Below are 23,468 nucleotides of genomic sequence, written 5' to 3' on the forward strand. Positions count from 1 at the left end.
AAGCCATCCCAGGTTACCAGAGGCCTTTCTTCAAAACAACAAAACAAAACTAACCCCAAACTTATATTCAACAGGACTACAAGTATACCTCCATGGGAGAGAGCTTGCCTAGCAAATACAAGGTACTGGGTTCAATACCAAACAACCACGTACATAAATCTAACCATGTAAAAATAATTTCACAGCATCTGCTGATTTAAAGACTTCAACAAAATCCATGGTGCCTACAACTGAATTTAGTTGCCTATGACATTTTGCAAATTGATTTTGTTTGTAGTCACATATATTGTGTAATAAATACTATTACTACAAATGCAGCATTTCCAATATCCCCGTTACATCAAAAAGAAGTAGAGTCCCAAAATAAAGTGTCTTGTACATATTTATTATGCCAAATGCTCGAATCATTAGTTTCATTATTATGTAAGAATAATGTTTATTTAGTGGTAAAAGATGTTTTATTAAGTAAAAAAAGAGCTCCCAGGAAGTTTCAAAGAAAAATCTAGTTATGCTTTCTACAAAATAAACAGAGCAAGAACAATCCCCATCCATCTTCTTAAATGTAACTATGACTATTTCACCTGTATAAATTGGGCCTTACATAAATGAACTGTTCCAAGGTAGAAACAATTGTGGAAACTAGCTGACACTACTGACCCAAAGTTGGTTTAATTTGTTTGAGTGGGTTTCAGAAATGGTACCATGACATTGCTGTTAGAAATAAAAATCATTTGTAACTTAGAGATAAATCAAAGTACTCACTCTTCCCATGATATCAAAATTTACTTCTGAAAATAATCTATAGAACCAACACGTAGTCCAACTGTGGTAACACATGCCTGTACTCCCTGCTCTGGAGAGGCTGAGGGAGGGGGATTAAACACAAGTTTGAGACCAGTCAAACTTGTGAGTTTGTAGACAGTGAGTTCCAGGCTAATTATAGCTACATAAAAAAATAAAAGAAAAAGAAAAAATTAAGAAATAATATGTATACATTAAGGTGAACTAAAAAAAATCTTCCAACATTTTATGACTAAGATAAAAAGATTCCCATTACACTTGTAGAGAGACACAATAATTTGGTGGTTTTGTTTTGTTTTTGTTTTGTTTTGTTTTTGTTTTTGTTTTTGTTTTTTTGCTTTTAGAGACAATGTCCGTGTAGCCTTGGCTGTCCTGGATTTGCTCTATAGATCAGGCTGGCCTTGCACTGCCAAGCTAATTTGGTATGTTTGATACTAATTACTATAAGCACAAGCAGGCACATCAGAAAACAAGTTCTGAAGATATTTCCAGTGATGCTATAGTTTTCAACATCAAATAGAATAAACAATTTAAAATTTATAAATGTTTTCTATTTTTAATTATATTAGTATTTTGAAGTGGAAAAAGAAATCTAACATTTTCTGTTGCGTATGGACTGAATGCTAAACTATTCAGAGTCAAGAATGCCTGGGTTTGCAGGCCTGGGAGGACAGAATGGGCCCCCACAGTCCCCTATATTTGAACGCTTGGTTTTTAGAGACTGGCACTGTATGAAAGGCATTAGGAGGTATGGCCTTGTTGGAGGAACCATGTCATCAGGGGTGGGCTTTGAGATTTCAAAAGCCCACACCAGGCCCAGTATTGCTCTACCTGCAAATCAAGATGGAGCTCTCGGCTACTGTTCCAGTACCACCAGTGTTGTCATGCCCCCACCATGCCCCCACCATGATGAAAATGACCAACCACAGTGTAAACTAACCCATGATTACATTTTGTAAGAGTTACCTTGGTCATGCCTTCTCCTCCCAGTGACAGAGCAGCACTAAAGCAGTGGTCAAGAGCATGGCTGCTCTCACAGGGGACCGAGTGTGGTTCCCAGGACTCGTGTTGGATGGCTCACAAAAGCCTATAACTCCAGAATCAGTGTGTCCAAGGAATCTCCTCTGTATCCTGTAGGCACCTGCACTCATGTGAGCATAGCCACACATAGACATAACATATATATATATACACATGATTAAAAATAATAAAAATAAATCTAGATTAAAAAGGGAAAAAGAATGTCTCAGGTTGCTTCTCAGTGGAGTGGAAGACTTCTGTTAAAGAAATATGACTCTCTCCAATGTCATGTCTTAAAAACTTCTTTCCAAGACAGGACGCAGCCATGTTCATTAAACTCTTCCTGTTTGCCGCTTTACACCTGATGTAACCATACAGGCTGGGACCTTGCAGTGTCATACACATGAAAATTATCAGCCAGTTTCCTCCAGAAGGGCAAGAGAGCACAAGGGGAAAGTCTTCAGCACTGGACAGGCAATGAGTCCTAACAGAAGGCTTTTATTTTTTTTTTCTTTTTTTCAAGACAGAATTTCTCTCTATGTAGCCCTGGTTGTCCTGGAACTCACTCTGTAGACTAGCCTGGCCTCAGACTCACACAGATCCACCTGCCTCTGCCTCCTGAGTACTGAAATTAAAGGCATGCATAACCAAGGTCTACAAGAATTTTATCGACCTATGAAACCGTCCTGGACTCAAACACTCAGTGGCTCTAGCTTCATCAATGTGGTTCAGTCAGTACAGGCCAATTATTAGTTTACTTGGGGCATTCTTCATTGACCAAAAGTCACAAGACAAGATAATTGTCCCACAGAAGTAATAAAAGCACTGCTGGAGGGTCCACAAAGAAGAGAGACAACAGTGCTCTGACGACAGAGAATAAATGGGAAAATAATGCCACTGGGTGTCTGACTTGGGAGGTTTGGGCCTATTTGTTGTCTCCTCTTTGGCATCAAATAATGAGATGTCTTCAATGTCATTACTGTCCTACAGTGACATGGCAGCCTAGCCTTTCTGAGAGTTAATTCACTACAGCTAAGAAGTTCCTGGTTTGAGGGCTTCCCTTTTCTAGCTACTCGACTGCTACATTCCTACATCCAACACCGACTAACTGGTGAGTCTTCACTTCTGGTTGGCGCACACGCTTCCTACCACTCTTGCCAAACTACAGCCAACCCTTCATCTAGAACCTGTCTCCCTTGGGTGAGATTTTCCCTCTATCATCATGGTTTCACTCCCTCCCTCTCTTACTCGTCTAAGGTAGTAAACCGTGTCTGCTATGAGCAACTGTGCCCTTGGTCTCTGGCCAACGCTGACGAGCTGTTGGAACAGATTGTACCATACTATTCTACTGAGTCACACCTTGCTCTTGGGATGCCTTGACAGGTCACTGGCTCCTACCTTCCCAATGGGAACAGTTCCTTCAGACTCTCCTCTGGGATGTCTTCTGGAGAGTTTCAGATTTCTACACCTAGTGCCTGCTTTAAGGGCCTCTAAGCTTTACACCTCTGCAACCAAACTTGGCCTCGGTATTTCTTAGATGACAGATCCAAACTAAAACCTTTTTAATTACTGCCAGTGATTGGGTAAATGGAGGTTCCCTCAGGTAAAGGGAGGTTCCTATGTTCAAGTCTCTTCTTTGATCCAAATCTTCCACCTCTGTTCACTCTCCCAAAAGTTTTATATGTACATCTAAAGAAATTTTTTCTATAACCTACTTAACTTTGTCTTCTGCCTATATATGTGTTCCAGTATTCTGCCAGACCCAGGTGTTTCCTACATCCACGACAACAACAAAGCGCTAGCACAGGTGTTCCAGTCTGACCTCACAGATTTCCGTCAAGCTGGCCCTGCACTTTCCCTCCCAGCCATTGATGTTCTCACAGACCCTAGACAGCATCAAAACAGCCTGTTCTTCCTGGACTTGGCCAGCATTTCAGCCTTTTGATCTCCCACTGCAGCGGCCCCAGTGTCAGCAGGAAGTAGCCAGAAGAGAATCTCTGCCCGTTATTCATTTATTATTAACAAAAGGCTGAAATGGTGTGCTTCAGGCCCAGGACAAGTAGCTCCAGGTTCTCCCATCATTCCTCAGTCCCTATCTGCTGCAGTGCATGGCTGGCAAACTCTACCCTCTACCCTGAACTTTTCAGGACAGGGACTTCCTCTCCTCACTATGTAATCTGGACATTTTGGAGCTCTTACTTTTTTCCTTTCTCCTTTGTTCCCTTGCATGGTGACCAAGAGCTGCTTCCAATGAACCTACATTAACTTGCCTTACATGAGAAGTTGCCCAAGCTCCTCATTTATTAATTACAGAAAAAGGGAGAAATGTTAGTATTTAGACAGCCTGCTTCTCGGTTGCCTAGTAACCTATGATGTCACCATGTGTCGCCCACCAGGTGTGTGGCAGACACAGTTCAGCTGCGCCTGCACAAGCTATAAAAGGATCAACCCGCCACTTTGTCTCTTTCTCTCTTTCTTTCTTGCTCTTCCTCTCCCTTGCTTCCTCTCCTTTCTGTGTTGGAGTGCCCCTCCCCTTCTCCCACCACATCTTGTCTCTCTCTTTTTCCTCTCTATCTCTTCACCTTCATCCCATAAATCTCTTTCATATAATATCTGTTGTGTGTGTGGCATTGTTTTTAAACAAATACTATCACTTCTCATATCCTCTCTCATAGTTGAAGTGCCCCATTGCTCTTCTGACTTCCTTTTGTGTTGTAATTATTTTATACATTTATAGTGAACAGTGTGATTCTCAACTTTATTCCTGCGTTTTAAAGATTTATTTTTTTAATGCGCATTGATATTTTGCCTGCATGTATGAGAGTGCCAGATCCTCTGGAGCTGGAGTTATAGACAGTAGTGAGCTGCCATGTGGGTGCTGGGAATTGAACCCTCATCCTCTGAAAGAGCAGCCAGTGCTCTTAACCCCTCATCTGCAGCCATTTCTGCTTTGGTTTGTTTGTTTGAGAGACAGGGTTTCTCTGTATAGCCCTGGCTGTCCTGACTCACTTTGTAGACCAGGCTGGCCTCAAACTCACAGAGATCTTCCCTCCTCTGTCTCCCTGAGTGCTGAAGTCACAGGTGTACGCCACTATGCCCAAACCATTTGTGCTTTTTAAATTTGGTCAAAAGTGCTTTATGAAAAGCAGCTTGGGCAATTTTTGTATTTCTGGGTCTATGTTTCTTCATCTTCAAGATAATAATAATAATAGCTACTTATAAATCAAACTGAAAACTTTGCATTAAAAACCCTTGCCACATGGTATATACTCACTCATATAGTCCTATAAGATATGATAAACATAATGAAACCTATACACCTAAAGAAGATAAACAAGAAAGAGGACCCGGGGTAAGATGACCAATCCTCACTTTAGAAAGACAAATGGGAGGTGCATTGGACATAGAAGAAAACAAGTAACAGGACAGGAGCCTACCACAGAGGGCCCCTGAAAGACTCTACCTATCAGTGTATCAAAGCAGATACTAAGACTCATAACTAAACCTTCGGCAGAGTGCAGGGAATCGTATGAAAGAAGGGGGAGTTAGTATGACGTGGAAAGGATAGGAGCTCCACAAGGACCAAATATATCTGGGCACAGGGGTCTTTTCTGAGACTGACACTCCACCAAGGACCATGTATGGATATAACCTAGAACCTCTGCTCAGATGAAGCCCATGGTAGCTCAGTAACCAATTGGTTTCCCATAGTAAGGGGAACAGGGACTATTTCTGACAGGAACTCAATGGCAGGCTCTTTGACCTCCCCACTCCCCAAGGGAGGAGCAGTCCTGGTAGGCCACAGAGGAGGACTTTGCAGCCAGTCCTGAAGATACCTGATAAAACAGGGTCAGATGAAAGGGGAGGAGGTCCTCCCCAATCAGTGGACTTGGAACGGGCAGGGAGGAGATGAGGGAGGGATGGAGGGCTTGGGGGGGGGGGAATGAGGGAGCAGGATACATCTGGGATACAGAGTTAATAAAATGTAACTAATAAAAAACAAACCAAAAAACCCTTGCAAGCCTCACATTCATATAACATTTACTTTTTTATTTTAGAGAGACCTGCTTTCAAATACCTGCTTTTATGTATCATTCTAGTATCCAGAAAACAATAGACTCTTGATAATTCTTGTTGAATTGCATCTAACCTGAACACATTCTTTATTACACAATCCAGTCACTGCATTAAACACAAAAGGTCGGGGGCATTTGAATGGACAAAGCGTCCGAATAGTCCTTTTCTTTGTCACCTCTTCCACAAGGCTTTCTTTTGTCCACTTGATGGCAGCATTGCCCAAGTCACTAACAAGAAGCCGCACCAGGAAGCTCCCTTGTCTTTCCCAAAGGACATCTTCAAGAACCAGAACACTTTAGAATTCAAATATTCATTCTCTCATAGAACAAAGCAGAAAGAAGTGATGCAAGTCACAAGCCTGAAAGCATCTTTCACTTATATCAATCCACTGTCTAAAATTAATTTTTTCAATCTTTTTTTTCAAAGGAAAATTACTAACTCTCTCGTTCTAGAGATTTAAAACTAAAATACCTACCACATCAGTCAACTGAGGATTCGCAGTATATTATTGATGATAAACAGGTTAAGCTAAGCAGAGAACAAACTTGAGAAGGTAAAAATGTAATTACCAGCAGTGTTAGCACAGACTTAATCCCAGCTCTTGGGAGGCAGAAGCAGGACGATCTCTGTGAGTTCCAGGCCAGCTTGGTTTACAAAGTGAGCTCCAGGACAGCCAGGGTTGTTACAGAGAGAAACCCTGTCTTCAAAAGCCAAGAAACAACCTTTCCCCAAAAGTAATTACCATGTTCCTAAAAAGACCCTAAAAATGCTAGAGGAGGGAAAAATCTAAGTAAAAGAACGTAATTTGGTATTTCATCTCTGAGATAATCAGCTGCAAATTACAACGCATAGGACCGAAGATACAGGGGCAAGACTGGTTCCAACGCTGGTTGAAACTGGCTCCAAGAGTGGACCTCCAAACCCTGCTATTATGGGATCACTTACCTACACACCTCAATTTCTTCACCCCAAGTGAGGTTCGGGGTGGTGCTCTGAAGAGCTCGCCACAATGAGATATCCTTAACGTTTATCTACTGAGATTTGAGAAGTTCTGAAAATTTACATAGTCCTTTGACTACTACCATTGTTAAATAAAAAATATTTCATCCATCTTTTCTTCCAAAAGCTTCTAGTTCTAGGTATAGCTGTTTAGGTTTTTGTTTTTTGGGTTTTTTTTGTTTTGTTTTGTTTTGTTTTTGTTTTTTGTTTTTTTGTTTTTTCATCCCTTTTAAATTATTTGCAGCCCTGGTGATAGCACATGGGGCCTTCTGTGTAACAGGCTAACAATGTACCATTGAGCTGTATCTCTACTCCTTGCGTCTGTGCCTTAAAGTACAAATGCCAATTTTTAGTTAGTTCGATGCTAAAATGGCTTTATTTGTGAATGACTTCTCCACTGACATTGTAAATTGAACTGAGCCGAATTAATAATAAAAGGTAGGTTTACTGGGGCGGCTCTCAGGTGGGTTCACCAACCTTGCTGGAGGGGGTCAGTGAAGCTGCAAGGCTGGGCTGGTGTAGGGGCTTCTTAAAGGGAAGTTTTGGGGAACTGTGATGTGAGGCGCTAGGGTTATAGCCTTATTTGTTGAGTTCTGGGCCCCGTAGGCGGGTGTTAGGTCCAGTGGAAACCTGAACTAAGTGTCAGCTTTGTCCAGTGTTTTGTGAGGGCTTTTGAAAGCACAGGCTCCTGGTCAGAAAAGGACAGGAACCTCTTGGCCTAGGCCTTTGTCTCCAAACCTCCAGCCTAACAATTTATTTATTTGAAGCAGGTTTCCCTATGTAATTCAGGCTGGCCTTGTATTCAGCCTCCTGACACTAGGTATGTATATCATCACCCTCAGCATAACAGCTAATTTTTATTGAGCAGTTACTATGTGCTGAGCACATAAGTTTTACCACCTTTAAACAGGTTGTGTTTTTCTGCTGGATAGCATATTTCTGCTGGATAGTGTTAGTATTTTGGAACATAACCTGCTCCTGTGTTACCCAGCAACCTATGTTGTCATCATGTGTCACCAGCCAGGTGGCCACATCTGGAAGGCATGGTTACCTTGCCCCTTAAAGGGCTAACCCTGACACGTGGTCTCTCTCTTACACTCTTTCTTTCTCTCTCTTACACTCTTACTCTCTCTCTCTTACACTCTTATTCTCTCTCTCTTACACTCTTACTCTCTCTCACTCTTACACTCTTTTTTTCTCTCTCCCCCTCTCTCTCTTGGGGCGCTCCCCTTCCCCCTTTCCCTTTCTCTCACCCCACCATGTCCTGCTCCCCCCTCCCTCCTAATAAACTTCTTGCAGAGAAGATAGGTTAACCAGCCTCAGTGATTTTTAGTGAATAATAACAGTATATTTTATACTCTGGCTATTCACTTTATATTTGCCTTTGCTGAAGTTCTGTGGTGTAAAGTTATAAAGTCTCCTGTTTATGACCATGTTCTAAGAAATTTTGTTCTCAGCTGGGAGTAGTGGCTCATACCTGTAATCCCAGCACTCAGGGAGGCAGAGGCAGGTAGATCTCTGTGACTTCGAGGACAGCCAAGGCTAGACAGAGAAACCCTGTCTCAAAAAACAAAACCAAAAAAAAAAAAAAAAAGAAATTTTGTTCTCCTTTGGGATAGTGAATGTTTCCTTCTGCATTCTGTTCTAGATTTTTACTTCCACCTTGAACATTTGATTTCTAACATTACCTGATTTGTTTCCATAGGGGAAAGATTCTGTTTCATTTTTATTTATTTACTTATTTATTTTTGCCATGGCATATCGTTTTGTTTCAGTCAGGTATATTCTTTAATTTGTTTAATCCAGGTTGCGTGAGTACTGTTTTTTTTTTCTTTCTTTAATTATTATACATCATTCTGCCTGCATACCAGATCCCACTATAGATGGTTATGAGCTACCATGTTGTTGCTGGGAATTGAACTCAGGACCTTTGGAAGGACAGCCAGTGTTCTTTACCTCTGAGCCATCATTCCAGCCCCATGGCTACTGTTTTTATTCACTTGGCTCCTCGGTTTCCTGGTTGAGTTGATCACAAGTCACTTCCTTCTGAATTCTCCTTAGTGAATTGAAGTCCTTAGTGAATTTAAATGGGCGCAGGCTAGCACGACCATTTTCAGCTCTGCCGGTACACATCCATCTCAGATTATGTACTATGATTTTTGTTTTTTTAAGAGATGGCTACATTTGAGCGAAACTTCAATGCCAACCAGAAAGAGCACTTGCCGAACAATGACATTATTTGTTATGGAGAAGACCATGACCCCTGTAGGGACCTTGACCCGCCTCAGGCAAGGAGCATTGTGTGTTGGTACAAGTGTGGAACAACTCACATCTCTTGAAATACAGTCACAAAGGCAGCCACTGCAACACGTGATGTCTTTATCCCCACCCTGTGGAGCCAAGCCACCTTTCTGCAAAAGAGGGTGTGTCAATTGCTTCCTTGGTTCGGTCACAAAAGCAACCCTCGACAGCTTTTCAAAACATGAAGAACAGCAAAGTAGCGAGCAAACTGCCATCTTTCTACAGCCAACAAAGTTGTTGCCCCATTTCATTCATTTATTTATTTATAAATAAGTCTTGCTATGTAGCTCAGGCAGGCCTGAAACATAAAGTCTTCATGCCTGTAGAGAGTGGAGGAAGCCCTGAATGGGTGAATTCTGGAGTGAATATATTGTGGGGGCTTTAGGGGTCCTGTTTGGAGTTTAATAATAAAGACGTGAAGATAATCTGCATAGTGTAAGCCTGCTGTTAGGCTCTCGCTGGGGGCTGTCCCTCAGCTAGCCATCTGGACTTGACCCGACTCCACTGAGACTGCTCTCTATTCCACCTCCCTTCTCCCCTCCGGTTCTTCCCCCAGGACCAGCCTCAAGTTTCTTCTTCATCCAAAGCTTTCTCCTTTCTGATACACATAAAAAGGCTTATTAGCATAGTGAGAGAGGCTGCACATTTTACTCACCCTGGAGCAATTAGCAGCAAGGCTATGCCCTGCCTAGCTTTTAGTATAGCCCTTTGGCCAGACTGAGGGCTACAGAACCGCCCTCGGGCAGCTTGCTTTTTAACATGATAATCTCAGAATTGTTTACTTCTTTTTGGGCAGGTGAGGAAGTGATAAACCTTTACGTATAGAAAGCAGGTCTTGTGGGCTATAGAAATGGCTATACCACTTATGCTGCTAGCACCTGGCACTGCAGGCACAGCAATTAACAAGCGTACACACATGATGCGATATGTGTGGGGTAGGTTACCCCAACAGAGTGTGTATTGTTAACACACAATGGCCATGTCAAGGACTCCAACATCCCATCAGAGTGGCAAAGCCTGGCAACTACAATTCTTCCTCTCCTCAAATATTCACAGCCTGAAACTTTTCAGCGACAGAGACCACCCACCAAAAGTAGCTAATGCCTCCCACTGTGCTGTACCTAATGAACGTACTGAGCTTCTGGGCTGCTGGCGGCCATAGGTGTGGCTCAACAGAGCAATCACTCCTGCCAGACTCTAGTTTTTCTGTACAAGTGTCTGTCCTTTCTTCATGCCCTTACTGCCTCAAGAACCCAAGTCAGCTGGTAGCCCCTGATTACAGGTGTGCACTAATGTACCTAGGGGGTACCTTGGAAGGCCCATGCCAAGGTGTGCCCCAGAAAAATTATGCCATGCAACAGATCTGGTGTAAAAGGGGCTTATTGGGGAAGGGGAGGTGGGTGAGGACCTGGGAAATGGACAAGCAGGAACAGAGCGATGAGGGATTTAACTCGTACACTCATTTTATGTGTATATTGCTGTGCTGAGTTCACGACAGTCAAAAGACCAGGAACAGACTCCACTGTAAATACAGGAGGTTCCTTTAATTGTGGTCCAACACAGGACACAAACTCCCTGTGGAGACAGAAGCGGAATTCGGCCCAGAGGTCTAGGGGAACGAAGTTTTAGAGGGCAAAACCACAAGCAGGGACTTACATGCTTTGACGTTACATGATTGGATAAGGGAACTTTACTTTTGAAATGATTAGTCCACTTTTGGCGCCAAGGCTACAAACAGTTCTGGCCTAGTCAAACGGGCTGTTTTCCTAGCAACTGTATAACTAGTGGGCAGGGAAAGATTGCATTAAGCTAGTTTCTTTTTCCAGGTGGCTAGGGCTTTAAAATTTTTGTTCTCTCAATATGTATGTGTGTGTACACAGAAATGTTTTAAAATAGTAACCATGTTGGTCACATGGCTTGCAATGCACCAGGTGATTTCACCAGCTTAAGATGACCATGTTGGTATGAAGCAAGAATTGTAAAACTTGGTGTTATGTTGTGCGTGCAATTCACTGGCCTGCCCTTAGGGGCCTTTAGGGCCCTGACAACATCCTAGTCACTACCTGCAACCTATGACATCACCAGTCTGCCACTCCCACACTCGCTCTCTTGCTGTCTCTGTTGTTTCTCTGTCAGGGCACTCTCCTCCCCCATCTCTGTTCTGTCTGTCTCTTTGCCTTCATGATTCACTCAGGCCCTAACTCTCTTCTGCTTCCCACCCCCCAATACAACTCTTTAATATCAGATCTGTATATGCGTGGCATTTTAAAATAAATACTAACACAGTATTAATGAACTCTTTGTTTTTTATTGTATGTCCGTTTAGACTAAGAAAGCAACAAGCCAGGTGTGGTTTAACCCCAGCACTTGGGAGGCAGAGGCAGAGGCAGGCGGATCTCTAAGTTCGAAGCCAGCCTGGTCTTCAAAGTGAGTCCAGGACAGCCAAGGCTACACAGAAAAATCCCGTCTCAAAAAACCAAAGGAAAGAAAGAAAGAAAGAAAGAAAGAAAGAAAGAAAGAAAGAAAGAAAGAAAGAAAGAAAGCAACAAGTCTCAACTGCTTTAGTTTGGTATGGATTTTTGAGTGATGATGACAGAAATTCAAAGTTTATTTGCTGCAACATTTTGTATATGTGATTCAATCCCGGTCTAAAATATTCTGAATAGGATGATTGTTTAGTTGGAATCTCCAGTTGCTTCCCCTCCCCAACACGATGCAGTAAATCCTATTCTTTTTCTACAACCCTGCCCCCTCTGATGAAAGCCTCTGAGTTCTGAATTCCTGGCATTCCTGACAACTGTCTCAACCCCCTCACCGGAAGATGGCAGCCACCTAAGCCCCTGCCCCATGGGCATATCTGGGCACAAGTCCAGTGTGTGGCAGACACATCATTTTCCTTCGCCCTACAATCCTTAAAAATCCTCCTTCCACAGTCTGAGTGTGACTTCCTCTTGCCTGGTCCCCTGAAGCTGGTAAACTTGCCCAGGAGTCCCAGTTCCCAAATAAATGTGCCCTTTTTATACTTTTAATCTGACTTGGATTGACTTATTTCATTGGCAGAGATAATCTATCAATGATGAAATTTCAAGGTTACAAAGGTCTACTCAGATTAACAAAAGCTAATTTAGGATGTATGTGCCCACTGCATGCTTGTTTCTGACTGGTCTTGAATGCGTGAATAAATGCTGTTTCTTTTTCCTGCTGCCAGCTGTCAGGGCTCAGAATTCACCTCTGGGTTTTCTGGCACTGAATTACTATAATAGGAATTCAAATATTATTCAAATATAGATAATATTCAAATTATTCTATACTCTTCTACTTTATTGCTGGTTCTGAAAATGGGTAATTAGTCACCTTTTCTAGACCCAATCATGTTTTTAAACTCTGGTGTCAAAAAGTTAAAAGAACTATTGACTTATAAATTATTGGGTATTGTTAAAAATCTGTATTATCTATAACAAAAGGTTAACTTGAAATTCATAACTTGGGTTTGCTGATTAAAAGCCTGTACTTAAGTAATCTTAAACCATGTGACATGATTCTTTTTGGGATATATGTTAGTATTGAGGTAGCCTGCTTCTGGGTTGCCTAGCAACCTATAATGTGATCATGTGTCACCTGGCAGGTGTTTTCAGTTGCTCCATAAAAGGACCAACCTGACACTTTGTCATTTTCTTGCCCTCTTGCTCTCCCTGTCAGGGTGCCCCCTCCCCGCCACATCTTTCTCCTTCCCTCTCTCTTCATCTCCATCCAATAAACCTCTTTCATATAAAATATAAAATCTGTGTGCATCATCATTTCAGTATAAACAATATGTGTCTGGTTGCCATCTTGACTATGAGATAGAGAAGGCAGAGTCATAAATTCACTGCCAACTTGATTAAGGGCAGCCACGTGGTTGGCAGCAATCTCTGTTATGGGTTAGAAAAAGCCAAAAGAAAAAGACATACAGTTTCACCACCATCTTAACTAAGGGCTGCCAAATGATTTATGTAATTTCTGTCTTATCTTTAAAACCAATTTTATAAAAAACAGGATTTAAAATAATGCTTGCTTAATGGGATATTAAAACTGAACTTCCATGTGTTCATGTGTAAGAGCATACCTTGCTGACAGCCAAATTTTACAACATAACAGTTATCCAACTGGCATTGATTTTAAAGACATTGAATTGTTTACATTATTAAAATGTGGTTTTGCCTTCTAAAAATTATGGTTAAGCTTTGTCTTCACCCTTTTAAAAAAAGTATTTTATTTTAATATTACAAAACCACAATTAAGATATTTTAAACTTCTTTAAAAAGTTTGGAGGTATACAATATAAAAATGGTTAAAAATCACTGCTTAAAAATATGTTTACCCCAGCTAGGCACAGTGGCGCATGCCTGTAATCCCAGCACTCAGGGATGCAGAGGCTGGTGGATCTCTGTGAGTTCCAGGCCAGCCTGGTCTACAAAGTGAATCCAGGAGAGCCAAGGCTACACAGAGAAATCCTGTCATGAAAAACAAAAACTAAACTATATGTATATGTATATATACATATATATGTATATGTATATATAGTTTAGTTTTTGTTTTTCATATATATATATGTTTATAAACATATATATGTTTACCTTCATTTTTGCTAATTTTATTAAGGGGAAGATTTTTTTCAATGTTCTTAAGATTTATTTATATTTATACAGCATTCTGCTTGCATGTGTGCCTACACACCAGATCTCACTATAGATGGTTATGAGCCACCCTGTGGTTGTTGGGAATTGAACTCAGGACCTTTAGGAAGAACAGCCAATGCTCTTGACCTCTGAGCCATCTCTCCAGCCTCCTGTAGATTGCTTTTTAATTTTACATTTTATTACTGGACAAACCACACCCCCAATTTAGACATGACCAAGTCTCCAGATTAAAAGTGTCAAACTCCTTTGGTCGAAGACCATGCTTCAGCGTAAACCTTCAGTCCTGCCACTGTGTGAATCCTTACAGTAGCATCTTTGTTCTCCAGTGTCTTCTCTTGGAGTTGTACCTGATTTTGTTAACAGTTTTCATCTGAGTCCATAGAGGAACAGGAGGATTTTGCTTTTGTTTCTTGGCCAGGAATTGCTTGATTGGGAAAGTCTTGTGAGAAGACATGGCGAGCAGCTGAGTTAGATTTTTTAATTAACTGAATCATACAGGAAACTGTTATGTTCTATAATAATATACCATATAAAGGTTAGAAAGTTCCTAGATTTTTTATGGACTATGTTTATAGATTAAAACATTCTGATGCTGAGAAGGTTGCAATTGAAAATTGTTATTTTAAATCTAAACCTAACAAGGATAAAATATAAAAATCATAGTCTTATGAAAGCTACTAAATTATTGTAAATTGTTAATGATAATTAAGAAATGCAAATTTGTAATCAGTCACCTTATAAATGATCATATCTTTTAATGTGTTCTTAGTCATGCTAAGAACTGATGCAATTAATTACAGGAATGAGCTTTATTACGTTTCCTGTATACGTTTTCAAAGTAAGTAACTAGAAACAAGCAAAGTTTGTCTATTCAGATATACTCTGGATAGGTAGTCCTCAAACACTTCAGAGATCTGCAGAATGTGGCATTATATTTAATAATTTTTAAAAAAAGCTTTTTGTCATAGATTTGTCAGCTCCTGACAGCATCCCTAATCTCCTGTTAAGAAGATGGGCACAGAAGAACCTTCACGTGAAGCTTGCTTCAGATATGACAAAGCTTGTCACTGGGCTATAAACTGCCCTTTACCTTGACTGCTGACACCATCCAAAACTGCAGACAGGCAGGACATTGGGAAGTTAGCTGCCTCATTTTGCCTGGACAAAGATAGGACAGTCCTTCAAAATTTCTGCTTCACAGAAAAGTCTGTCAAATCTCCTGGGCCTCATGGCTGAAGACGGATGTGCTAGAGACCACAGAGAAACCTTGGGTGACTGTCCAGGCCGTAGTTCTTAATAAACTCAGAAGCTGCTTGCTTCATACTTCCTGTTTACTCAGGTGACGTTTATCCTTCTCAGATCTCTGATGGGTTTGAAGACTATAGATTAGTAAAATGTTTATCAGCTTAACAGCAGAAACCAAGATTTCAGATGCCTTCTCAGTTCTCTTTGTGTGCAAAAATCAGGCTTCAAGTTTCACTCTACTAGAGCTGCTATCACTAGGTCTAGACATAGACTACCTCTGTTACCAGACTTAGAACACAGGTTTCAAAGTAACCTTCCACTATTCCTTTATAGTGACTGCTCCTGGAAACCAACCACCCGTGTCTCCTGGTAACTACTTGAATAGGAATAAAAAGTGTAAAATTTGTGTAGGGTCTGAGGATACAGAAGCTTAAGTTGTAGGAACTAAGAAAGTGTTTGGGGGTCTAAGAAGGTGTTTTTCTTAAGGTCTGTAATTGCAAGTTATATTTTGGAAAATGCAAAAGCTGAAATAGTGATTTAAAAAGTGATTTAAGGTATAAAAGAAAAAATGCTTCAGATTTCTTCCCCTCACTATGCCACTATATATGAAGACTTCAAAAGTTCAGAGTTTTAACATTAATCAGTGGAGTTCTGATAAATTATTAGTCTAACTGGTAAAGCCTTCCACTATATGATCCTCTATTTTCTCTATAGCTAGAGGATAGAGACCCTCTGTAGTTACAAGCTCAAATTTTTAAATTTCCTTTGGTTGTTTTCTAAGTATAGGCTTAAGTGTTTTTTATTGTGCTAAATGCATATACATCTAGTCTTCTGGATAGAGGTAAGAAGTCCCTCTTTCACGGTTTGTATTTGTACTGAGAATGAGATTCAAGTAAGATTTTGTACTTCTGCTCCAGGAGGTTTCTGTCCTTCCTGAGCTCATCTTAGGATGCCTGCATTAGCCTTTTACAGGTGTACCGTCCCAGTCAAACTGCCCACCTGGCACTGTCCCAGGTGTCTGAGCTCGCCTAAAGAGGGTTCATGCTTTTAACCCAAAATCATTTCCCCAGCTTCTACTATGACACAAAGGTGTGAGTCTATTGCCTTTTCCACAGTGTGGGTCAGTGCAGATTACTAACAATGATGATGCTGACATGTTTGAAACATTTTTTTGTAAACTTAAATAATTCTTATAAGCTTCAGGGAATCCACCTCTCACAGGTCAAATGGACTCCAAATAAGTACTGTCAACCAATAGCTTGTTTTCCCACCTGCCTATTCCTCCCCCTTTCCCTGGTTTTGGGACTCCTTTCACCCAAATATCAAGACCATGGCCCTAAAAGTTTCAAACGTACACCCAAGAAAAAAAATTTTCTCCCTAAACTTCTTAACTTTATCTTCTGCCCCAATATAGAAATACGTATTTCAGCATCTTGGCAAGTCCAGGTGTTCTCTCAAAATCTGCATCCAGGACAGCTCCATAGCACCCAGCCTGGAGGTGCTCTGGTCTAGCCTCACAGACTGCTTCAACGGGCCTGCACTCTTGTAGCCCCAGATGTTCCCACAGAGCCTGGACAGCTCGTGAAACAGCCAGCTCTCCCAGGTCTTGGCCAGCATCCCAGTGTTCTTAGGTTCCCCAAAGATGCCACCACCCCCAGACAGCAGGAAGTGGTCTAAAGAACACAACACCCAGCCGGGTGCAGCGGCACACTCCTGCAATCCCAGCACTCGGGGAGGCAGAGGCAGGCGGATCTCTGTGAGTTCGAGGCCAGCCTGGTCTACAGAGCGAGTCCAGGAAAGCCAAGGCTACACAGAGAGACCCTGTCTCCTGCTGGCCTGCCCCCGGGGCCTAGCAATTGCTTAGGCAATCACCATATGCTGCTTCATGGTGTGCCAGGTGTGCTTCAGATATGAAGAAGCCCAGCTCTCTCTGTCCTCTCAGACCCTTCTCTGTTCTCTGTGCGCTCCCTCTCTGCCCCTATGGCTCTGTTCCCATTTGCCTGCCTGTCTACACGTTCACTTGTCTGCCTGTATCCCTTCCCCAGGTCCTCATTCCTCTCCCTTTCCCCAATAAACCCCCTTTACACCAGATCTGTTGCATGGAATAATGTCCCCAAAGGCACCCCCTCCTGCATTATATTTCATAACATGTAGCACCATGTATCACTTCCACTTTGTGTTTTAAACGTGGATATCCAGTTGTTCCAACATCATCTGCCGCAAATACCATCCATTCTCCATTGAACTGTCTTGGCATCGTCAAAAGGCTGTACATGTTGGGGTATACTTCTCAATAGAAGTATACCTTCTGTTGAAGTCTAACTTCTTCTGTTATCTGATGTCCATTTCATGCCAACACTGTACTTACCTTGCCAGGTAACAGCATTGGAGAAAGTGCTGAAATCACAAAATGAGAGTCCTCCAACTCTGTCCTTTGTCAGAATTGCTTTGAATAGATACTGTTGTTCTGCCCAGCTTTGAGTTCTACCAGATGAACCTTAGCAAACATATGCTATACAAAAAACACACATATGTGTGTACTGTTTTGGCATTTCAAAAAGCCCAAGGTGATGCTGTGATTTATTCATTAAATAATCATGTTTTTTGGCATCTGTATGTTCCAGATATTTAGGGATGCAACAAGGTTCTTGTTTCATCACATGTGGGAAATGAGGATCAGAGAGGTAATTCTCTCCAACACTGAAGTGGATTCAGATACAGTTCTGTTAACTCCTGGTATTAGTGTTTCACTTCAAGGAGACTGACCCATTGATTCTTGTGGGATAGTTCTTATGCTGCTGCTACAGGTTGTTTGACCTTGGGGAGGTACGGTGCTTCTAGGTAGAATAAGGAGAAGAATACTGGAGTCTACATCCTCAGTTAGATGGTAGATAATTCAATCATTTATTCTTTTTAAATGTATAAATTTATTTTTAAGATTATGTGTGGAGGAAAGAAGTGATTGATTTCCTGGAGCTGGAGTTACAGAAGGTTATAAGCCACCATGTGGCATGAGTAATGGGAATCAAACTCAGGTCTTCTGTAAGAGTGGTACATGGTTCATAACCTGTGAGTCATCTCTCCAACCCTCAATCATTTATTCTTTAAAAGAATCATTTATAAAGAGTGTGTGCACTATGCACCAATAGTTATGACATAATCAAGAATAGACAATGTTATTGTTTCATGAAGTTCACTTGTACAAAAGGCATAGAATAAGGGATATCTCTCTCTCTCTCTCTCTTTCTCTCTCTCTCATACACACACACTTAAAAGCAGACATGTGGAACCAGCAATCCATGGGTCACATGTATCCCATAATAACTATGAACATAAACCCCAAACATTTGTGGATGGCAATGTCATGTTGCAATGCCAAAATGCTGGAAACCATAATAGTAAGTAATTTCTCTAAATAGAAGGAAAAGGCACCATTATTAAGTGATCAGCAACAGCTACTTTAGATGGCTTTTTTTGAAGCAAAATTTAATCAAGATACAAAAACAAAAAGCTAATCCTCATTAAGAGCACTATAAGGACAAATCAAAGTCCCTGAAGTGGAAAATGATGGTGTATCTATCCCTAGATCTGACAGAAAGCTGGTATGACCTGAGTGTCCTGAAAGAAAGGGCAGATAAGCAAGAACTAGCTTCCAGAATTTGAAGAGATTTATCCAAAGTAAAACAAGCAGCCATCAAAAGATGTTAAACCAAAAAGTATAGTGATTTGATTTATAGTTCAGAAAGCTCACTCAGACTGATGTGTGCAGAATAGACAAGGTAGAAGCAGAAAGTTCAGATAGGAACTACTGCCCCCCCATATCAAAGAAAGATGTTTAGGCTGGGCAGACATCAGTGCTGATAAACAGACAAATAAACAGAAAATGTAATTTTTGGAAGTGAAATTAATGGGTTGACATTCAAGTTTCTGGCTTCAATAACTCACTGACTACTGGGTCCATTTGGTAGAAGAGGAAGAATGGGAAAGACTAGAGAATGTACAGGTTAAAGAAATCATTGAGAATACTAATTAGACACCCTAAATTTGGACATTCAAATGAATGGTAGCATCACTAGCATCTGGGATAGGAAGCAGGGTCTTTAGCAAGAAACACAGTTGAAGAAGAGAGCTTATTGTGAAGGGAAACCTGGCTACCTAGGTGGTGGGTGAGTAAGCAGCAGATGAAGGCTTTTATTCTGAGGAGCACAAAAAGACAAGACCTGGGACAAATGGTGCTGTTCAAGCTTGTCACAGCAAATATTTGCTAAGTGGCCACAAGGGTCACAGAAGGCTATCTCATACATTAGGGGACTGGAAAGTTAGCTCAGTGCCTAAGGATGCATACCACCCTTTCAGAGGACCTAAACTTGGTTTCCAGCAGGCATCTCACAGCCATTTGTAACTACAGCCCCAGGGGATCAGACTCCTCTGACTTCTGCAGCACTACAAACATGTAATGTACACATGCACGCATGTACACACACGCACACACATGAACACACACACTTAAAAATAATCAAAAGAAATATTTTAAAAATGAAATGACATGAACATGAAGAAAAAGCAAAAAAAAAAAAAAAAGTCCAGTGACTTTGACCAGGTTTATCTTATCAGGTTAGATGGTTGTAAAGATGCATGTACTGATTCACATAAACATGTCTGGTTATACAAATGTACTTTTGTATCGAACATCTGGGGACTGGACTGTTATGAGTGATCAAATGAATGCTTTGCTGATGACTTGAAATAATCGTGTTTCTCCTGCAGGTCAGATCTTGCATCGCTCAGGTGACGCTGATCAGAACAAAATGGTACTGACCTGTATACACTGAGCTCCCATGTGGGTGAAACAACTCTCCTCAGAAAGCCTGAGTCTCAGCAGATCCTCACCCTGATTATATGTCCGAATCTAATAGCCACAGCTTGGTTGCACTGGCTGCAATTTCTCTGCCTTTGAATCCCAAACATATCCACATCATCTGTACATCTTGTACCTTCCTTAAAAAGCTACTTGTCAGCATTAACCCAAAACCTCAGCAATACACACCAGGCTTGCTTTGTATTCTCATGTTATCACACAGACTTGCTGCTTCAACAAAATCAGCATTTTTTTTTCATTCCTTCACTGCCTTTTTTAGGTCAACTCAGATTTTTCAAGCACTTATACTTTTGAATTATCAAATTTTTGTTCCTACAAAGGGTCCTTTGGTCTATGACATTCCTTCTACCCACCTTCTATTTACCTATTATTTATATTATAGGCACAAATAAATATCAATTTTCATTTCTCAACACAGTAGCTAGAATTCATTCCATCCCCACCTACATTTCCATTTCACTCTATGTACAAGTCAATATACAATATACTTATTCAACATTTATAGCAAGACACTGGATGTCTAGACTTTTAGTATGTAAATGACAGAAGCTCAAATCCATGTAGCTAAAACAAAATAATTTACCTCAGAAGTTAAAAGTAAGGCATGGTAAAATTAAGCATGTAAAGAATGCTATTAGTATTCATCACTCTTATGCAGGGTAGTCAGGTTGGGTTTCCTAGAAATACAGCCAGTGATTTATTGATTCTTTCAGAAAAAGGTACATGACTGAGACAGGAGAAGAAAGTTAAAGAAAGAAATTTCAGCGCCTTTACAGTAGCAAACCTGAGTTAGCATAACGATCCCTCTCATTAAGCCTCGTCCACACTGGCCTTCCTTCTGCTTTCTACACACTGGAGAGCCTTCACACCTGGGCCTTCCCTGTTTACTCTTCTAGTCCACTCCAATGTTCAATGCTGGATTAAATGACACATCTTTAGAAGAGAGTCTTCCTGATGTATAGAGCACCGTTGCTTTCTCAAATATCCTTTGTTCCTATCATAACTCCAAATCTAATTGCTTTGTGGTGCACATTAGTTTGTAATGAATTTTTTTTTCAAGAGCTGATTCTTTGTTATTCTTAAAGACTTATTTTTGACTGGACTCAGACTTAGAAGGAGAAGCTCCCAAGGAGGACAGCCTACATCTCTTGGCAATCTGTTCCTGTTGCTTTTCTTTAGCTTTCTTCATTCTTTTGGCCAAAAGTTTAGACTATTTTGCAGCTTCCTCCTTTTTCTTAGTGCATTGTTTCTTCAGAGCAGTATGTCAACATTTGTTTTTCAGGACACATGGAATCTTGCTTGGATGCTCTGTCCAGGGCATCTTACCTTTTTTATTTAAGCACTTTTAAAGAAGCTATCATCTTCTTTAGAGAGATTGAAGTTTTGGGGTTCTGCTTGTTCTTTTGGGCTCCAACTGCCAAGGCACAGCAGTTAATTGTCAGTCCAGAAATACCCTTCCTCCTTCTTCTCCGTCTTCTCCCTCTTCTTCTTGCATTAATTAAGTTGAGGCCACTCAGAACAGACTTGTGCATCCTCCAGTTTTCCTTGGTGTATAAGAATTCCCCTTACTCAACAGAAGGTGCACTACACAGTTGCTCCAGATGCTTTTCTACATGGGGCACCCATCTCATTCCTACCACTGCTCTTTGCCCAAAGAATTACCAGCTACTTCTGTGGCCACGTACTTCTCACAGGAAGTACAAAGCTCACATTCATCATTCATTTTAATGAGTTTCTGACAGCCAAGTGGTCTTTTGGAGACATTTTCTGAATTGCGGTTCCCTCCTTTCAAATAACTCTAGCTTCTATAAAGTTCACACACAAAACCAGATAGTACAAGGCCTGTGATAAGATAAAGCCACCAAGTTTCTGGCGTTTCTTTATGGCAGCCCTAGAGAGCTGATACATATAGCATAGTAACAGAAGCTGGACTAGCTGGGCTGGAAGAGAAGGCTTGGGTAAATTAAGTCATTTGAGTGTGTGTGTATTTGTTTGCTTGCTTTTGGAGATAGGTGGTCCAAGCTGGCCTCCAACTCACAATCCTCCTACCCCAACCTCCAAGTGCTGGATCACAAGTGTGTACCTCTATACCTAGCTTTCTTCTTATTTAAAACAAAATTAAAATGGAGGTACAAAATTAAAATGGAGTAGATACTGTAGATACTACTCTCACAGTTGTAAAAACAGTCTAACTTCTTTGGCTTGTTTAATCTATGGTTAGGTGTCTTCTCTCTGAGAGCAACAAAATGGCCTTAGTATTTCTTACTAAAAAAATTCATAAGGTTTTTCTATTTTTTCAATACAATATTTTTATTGATTTGGGGGGCAGAAATTCATGTCATAGTCCCCAATCACACACGTACCCCAGTCCTTCCATGTATGCACCACCACCCTGCCTCCCTTGTAAGCCCCTAACAAAACAACAACAAAGAAAAAAACAAGTCCAATTTGTGTTAGCTATATACTCACTGAAGTGTGGTCAAACTCTCAATGGCCTGCCCCTTAAATGGAACTAAGTTTTTCTCTTCCTGCAACACCCTCCCACACACACACAAGCTATCAACTGTGGTGACCTACACTTCAACATCCTTATCACAATTGCATGTGTATGTGTGTGTGTGTGCATGTACCTGTGTTGTTTGTATGTTTTTTGACACAGGGTTTCTTTGTGTAGCCTTGGCTGTCCTGGTCTGCTTTGTAGACCAAGCTAGCCTCAAACTCACAGAGATCCTCCGGCCTCTGCCTCCTCAAGTTCTGGGATTACAGGCATGTGCCACCATGCCTGGCTTTACCACACTTTTTAAGAATTCCCTTCAATGGCTTTCTGTTTAAGTTGTTACTTTTTGGGGGGGCAGGGAGAGGTTGTCACAGAAGTCTTTCATGTCCCTTTTTCTCAGCTGTGCATTGGCAGTCACCAATATCACTGCCAAACTAGCTTCCTTTTTTCTTGACAGTCAGTGAAGCACGGCTCATGGGCCTCCACATAGTTTTGGATGACGACACAGACCACAAACACAGCCCCTAAGTACAGTAGGACCATGGACCCAGACAAGGCCCTCCAAGGCAGGTCAGACCATACACATGACCTCAGGGGGCAGCACAGGCCACTCACATCCACATAGTTCCCAGTAGCAGCATGGCTTGTAGACATCAGCATAGCCTCAGGATGAGGCAAAGACCTTGGACATCTGCTAGGCCTTTGGTGGTAACATGGGCCACCGATTATCAACACAGGCCCAAGGTGCAATAGGAACACAAGGATTTTTCTGTTTTTGAAGCTTGTTTTCTGTTTCCACATATCCCCACTTACATGCTGCCAGCTGCTCTGGCTGAACCTGCCCTTCCATCCTTTCCTTTTTCATGTCTGAGCTGCTGCTTTTACAGATCTATTACTTCCTGATCCCTGTGCTCACAGCTTCTTTTCCTCCTCCTCCTCCTCCTCCTCCTCCTCCTCATCCTCATCCTCC

General features: G+C 41.3%; 1 protein-coding gene across 1 annotated transcript; it reads right to left on the bottom strand.

The window, feature by feature from the left end:
• Positions 1-14,178: 14,178 nt before the first annotated feature.
• LOC110562909 (putative ribosomal protein eL39-like 5) lies at positions 14,179-14,331 on the bottom strand. Its single transcript, XM_021659813.1, has one exon. The coding sequence runs from the start codon at positions 14,329-14,331 to the stop codon at positions 14,179-14,181; it is 153 nt and encodes a 50-aa protein (XP_021515488.1).
• Between the last annotated feature and the right edge of the window lie 9,137 nt (positions 14,332-23,468).

The sequence above is a fragment of the Meriones unguiculatus genome, chromosome 14 (genome assembly GCF_030254825.1).
Source record: "Meriones unguiculatus strain TT.TT164.6M chromosome 14, Bangor_MerUng_6.1, whole genome shotgun sequence".
Classification (NCBI taxonomy): Eukaryota; Metazoa; Chordata; class Mammalia; order Rodentia; family Muridae; genus Meriones; species Meriones unguiculatus.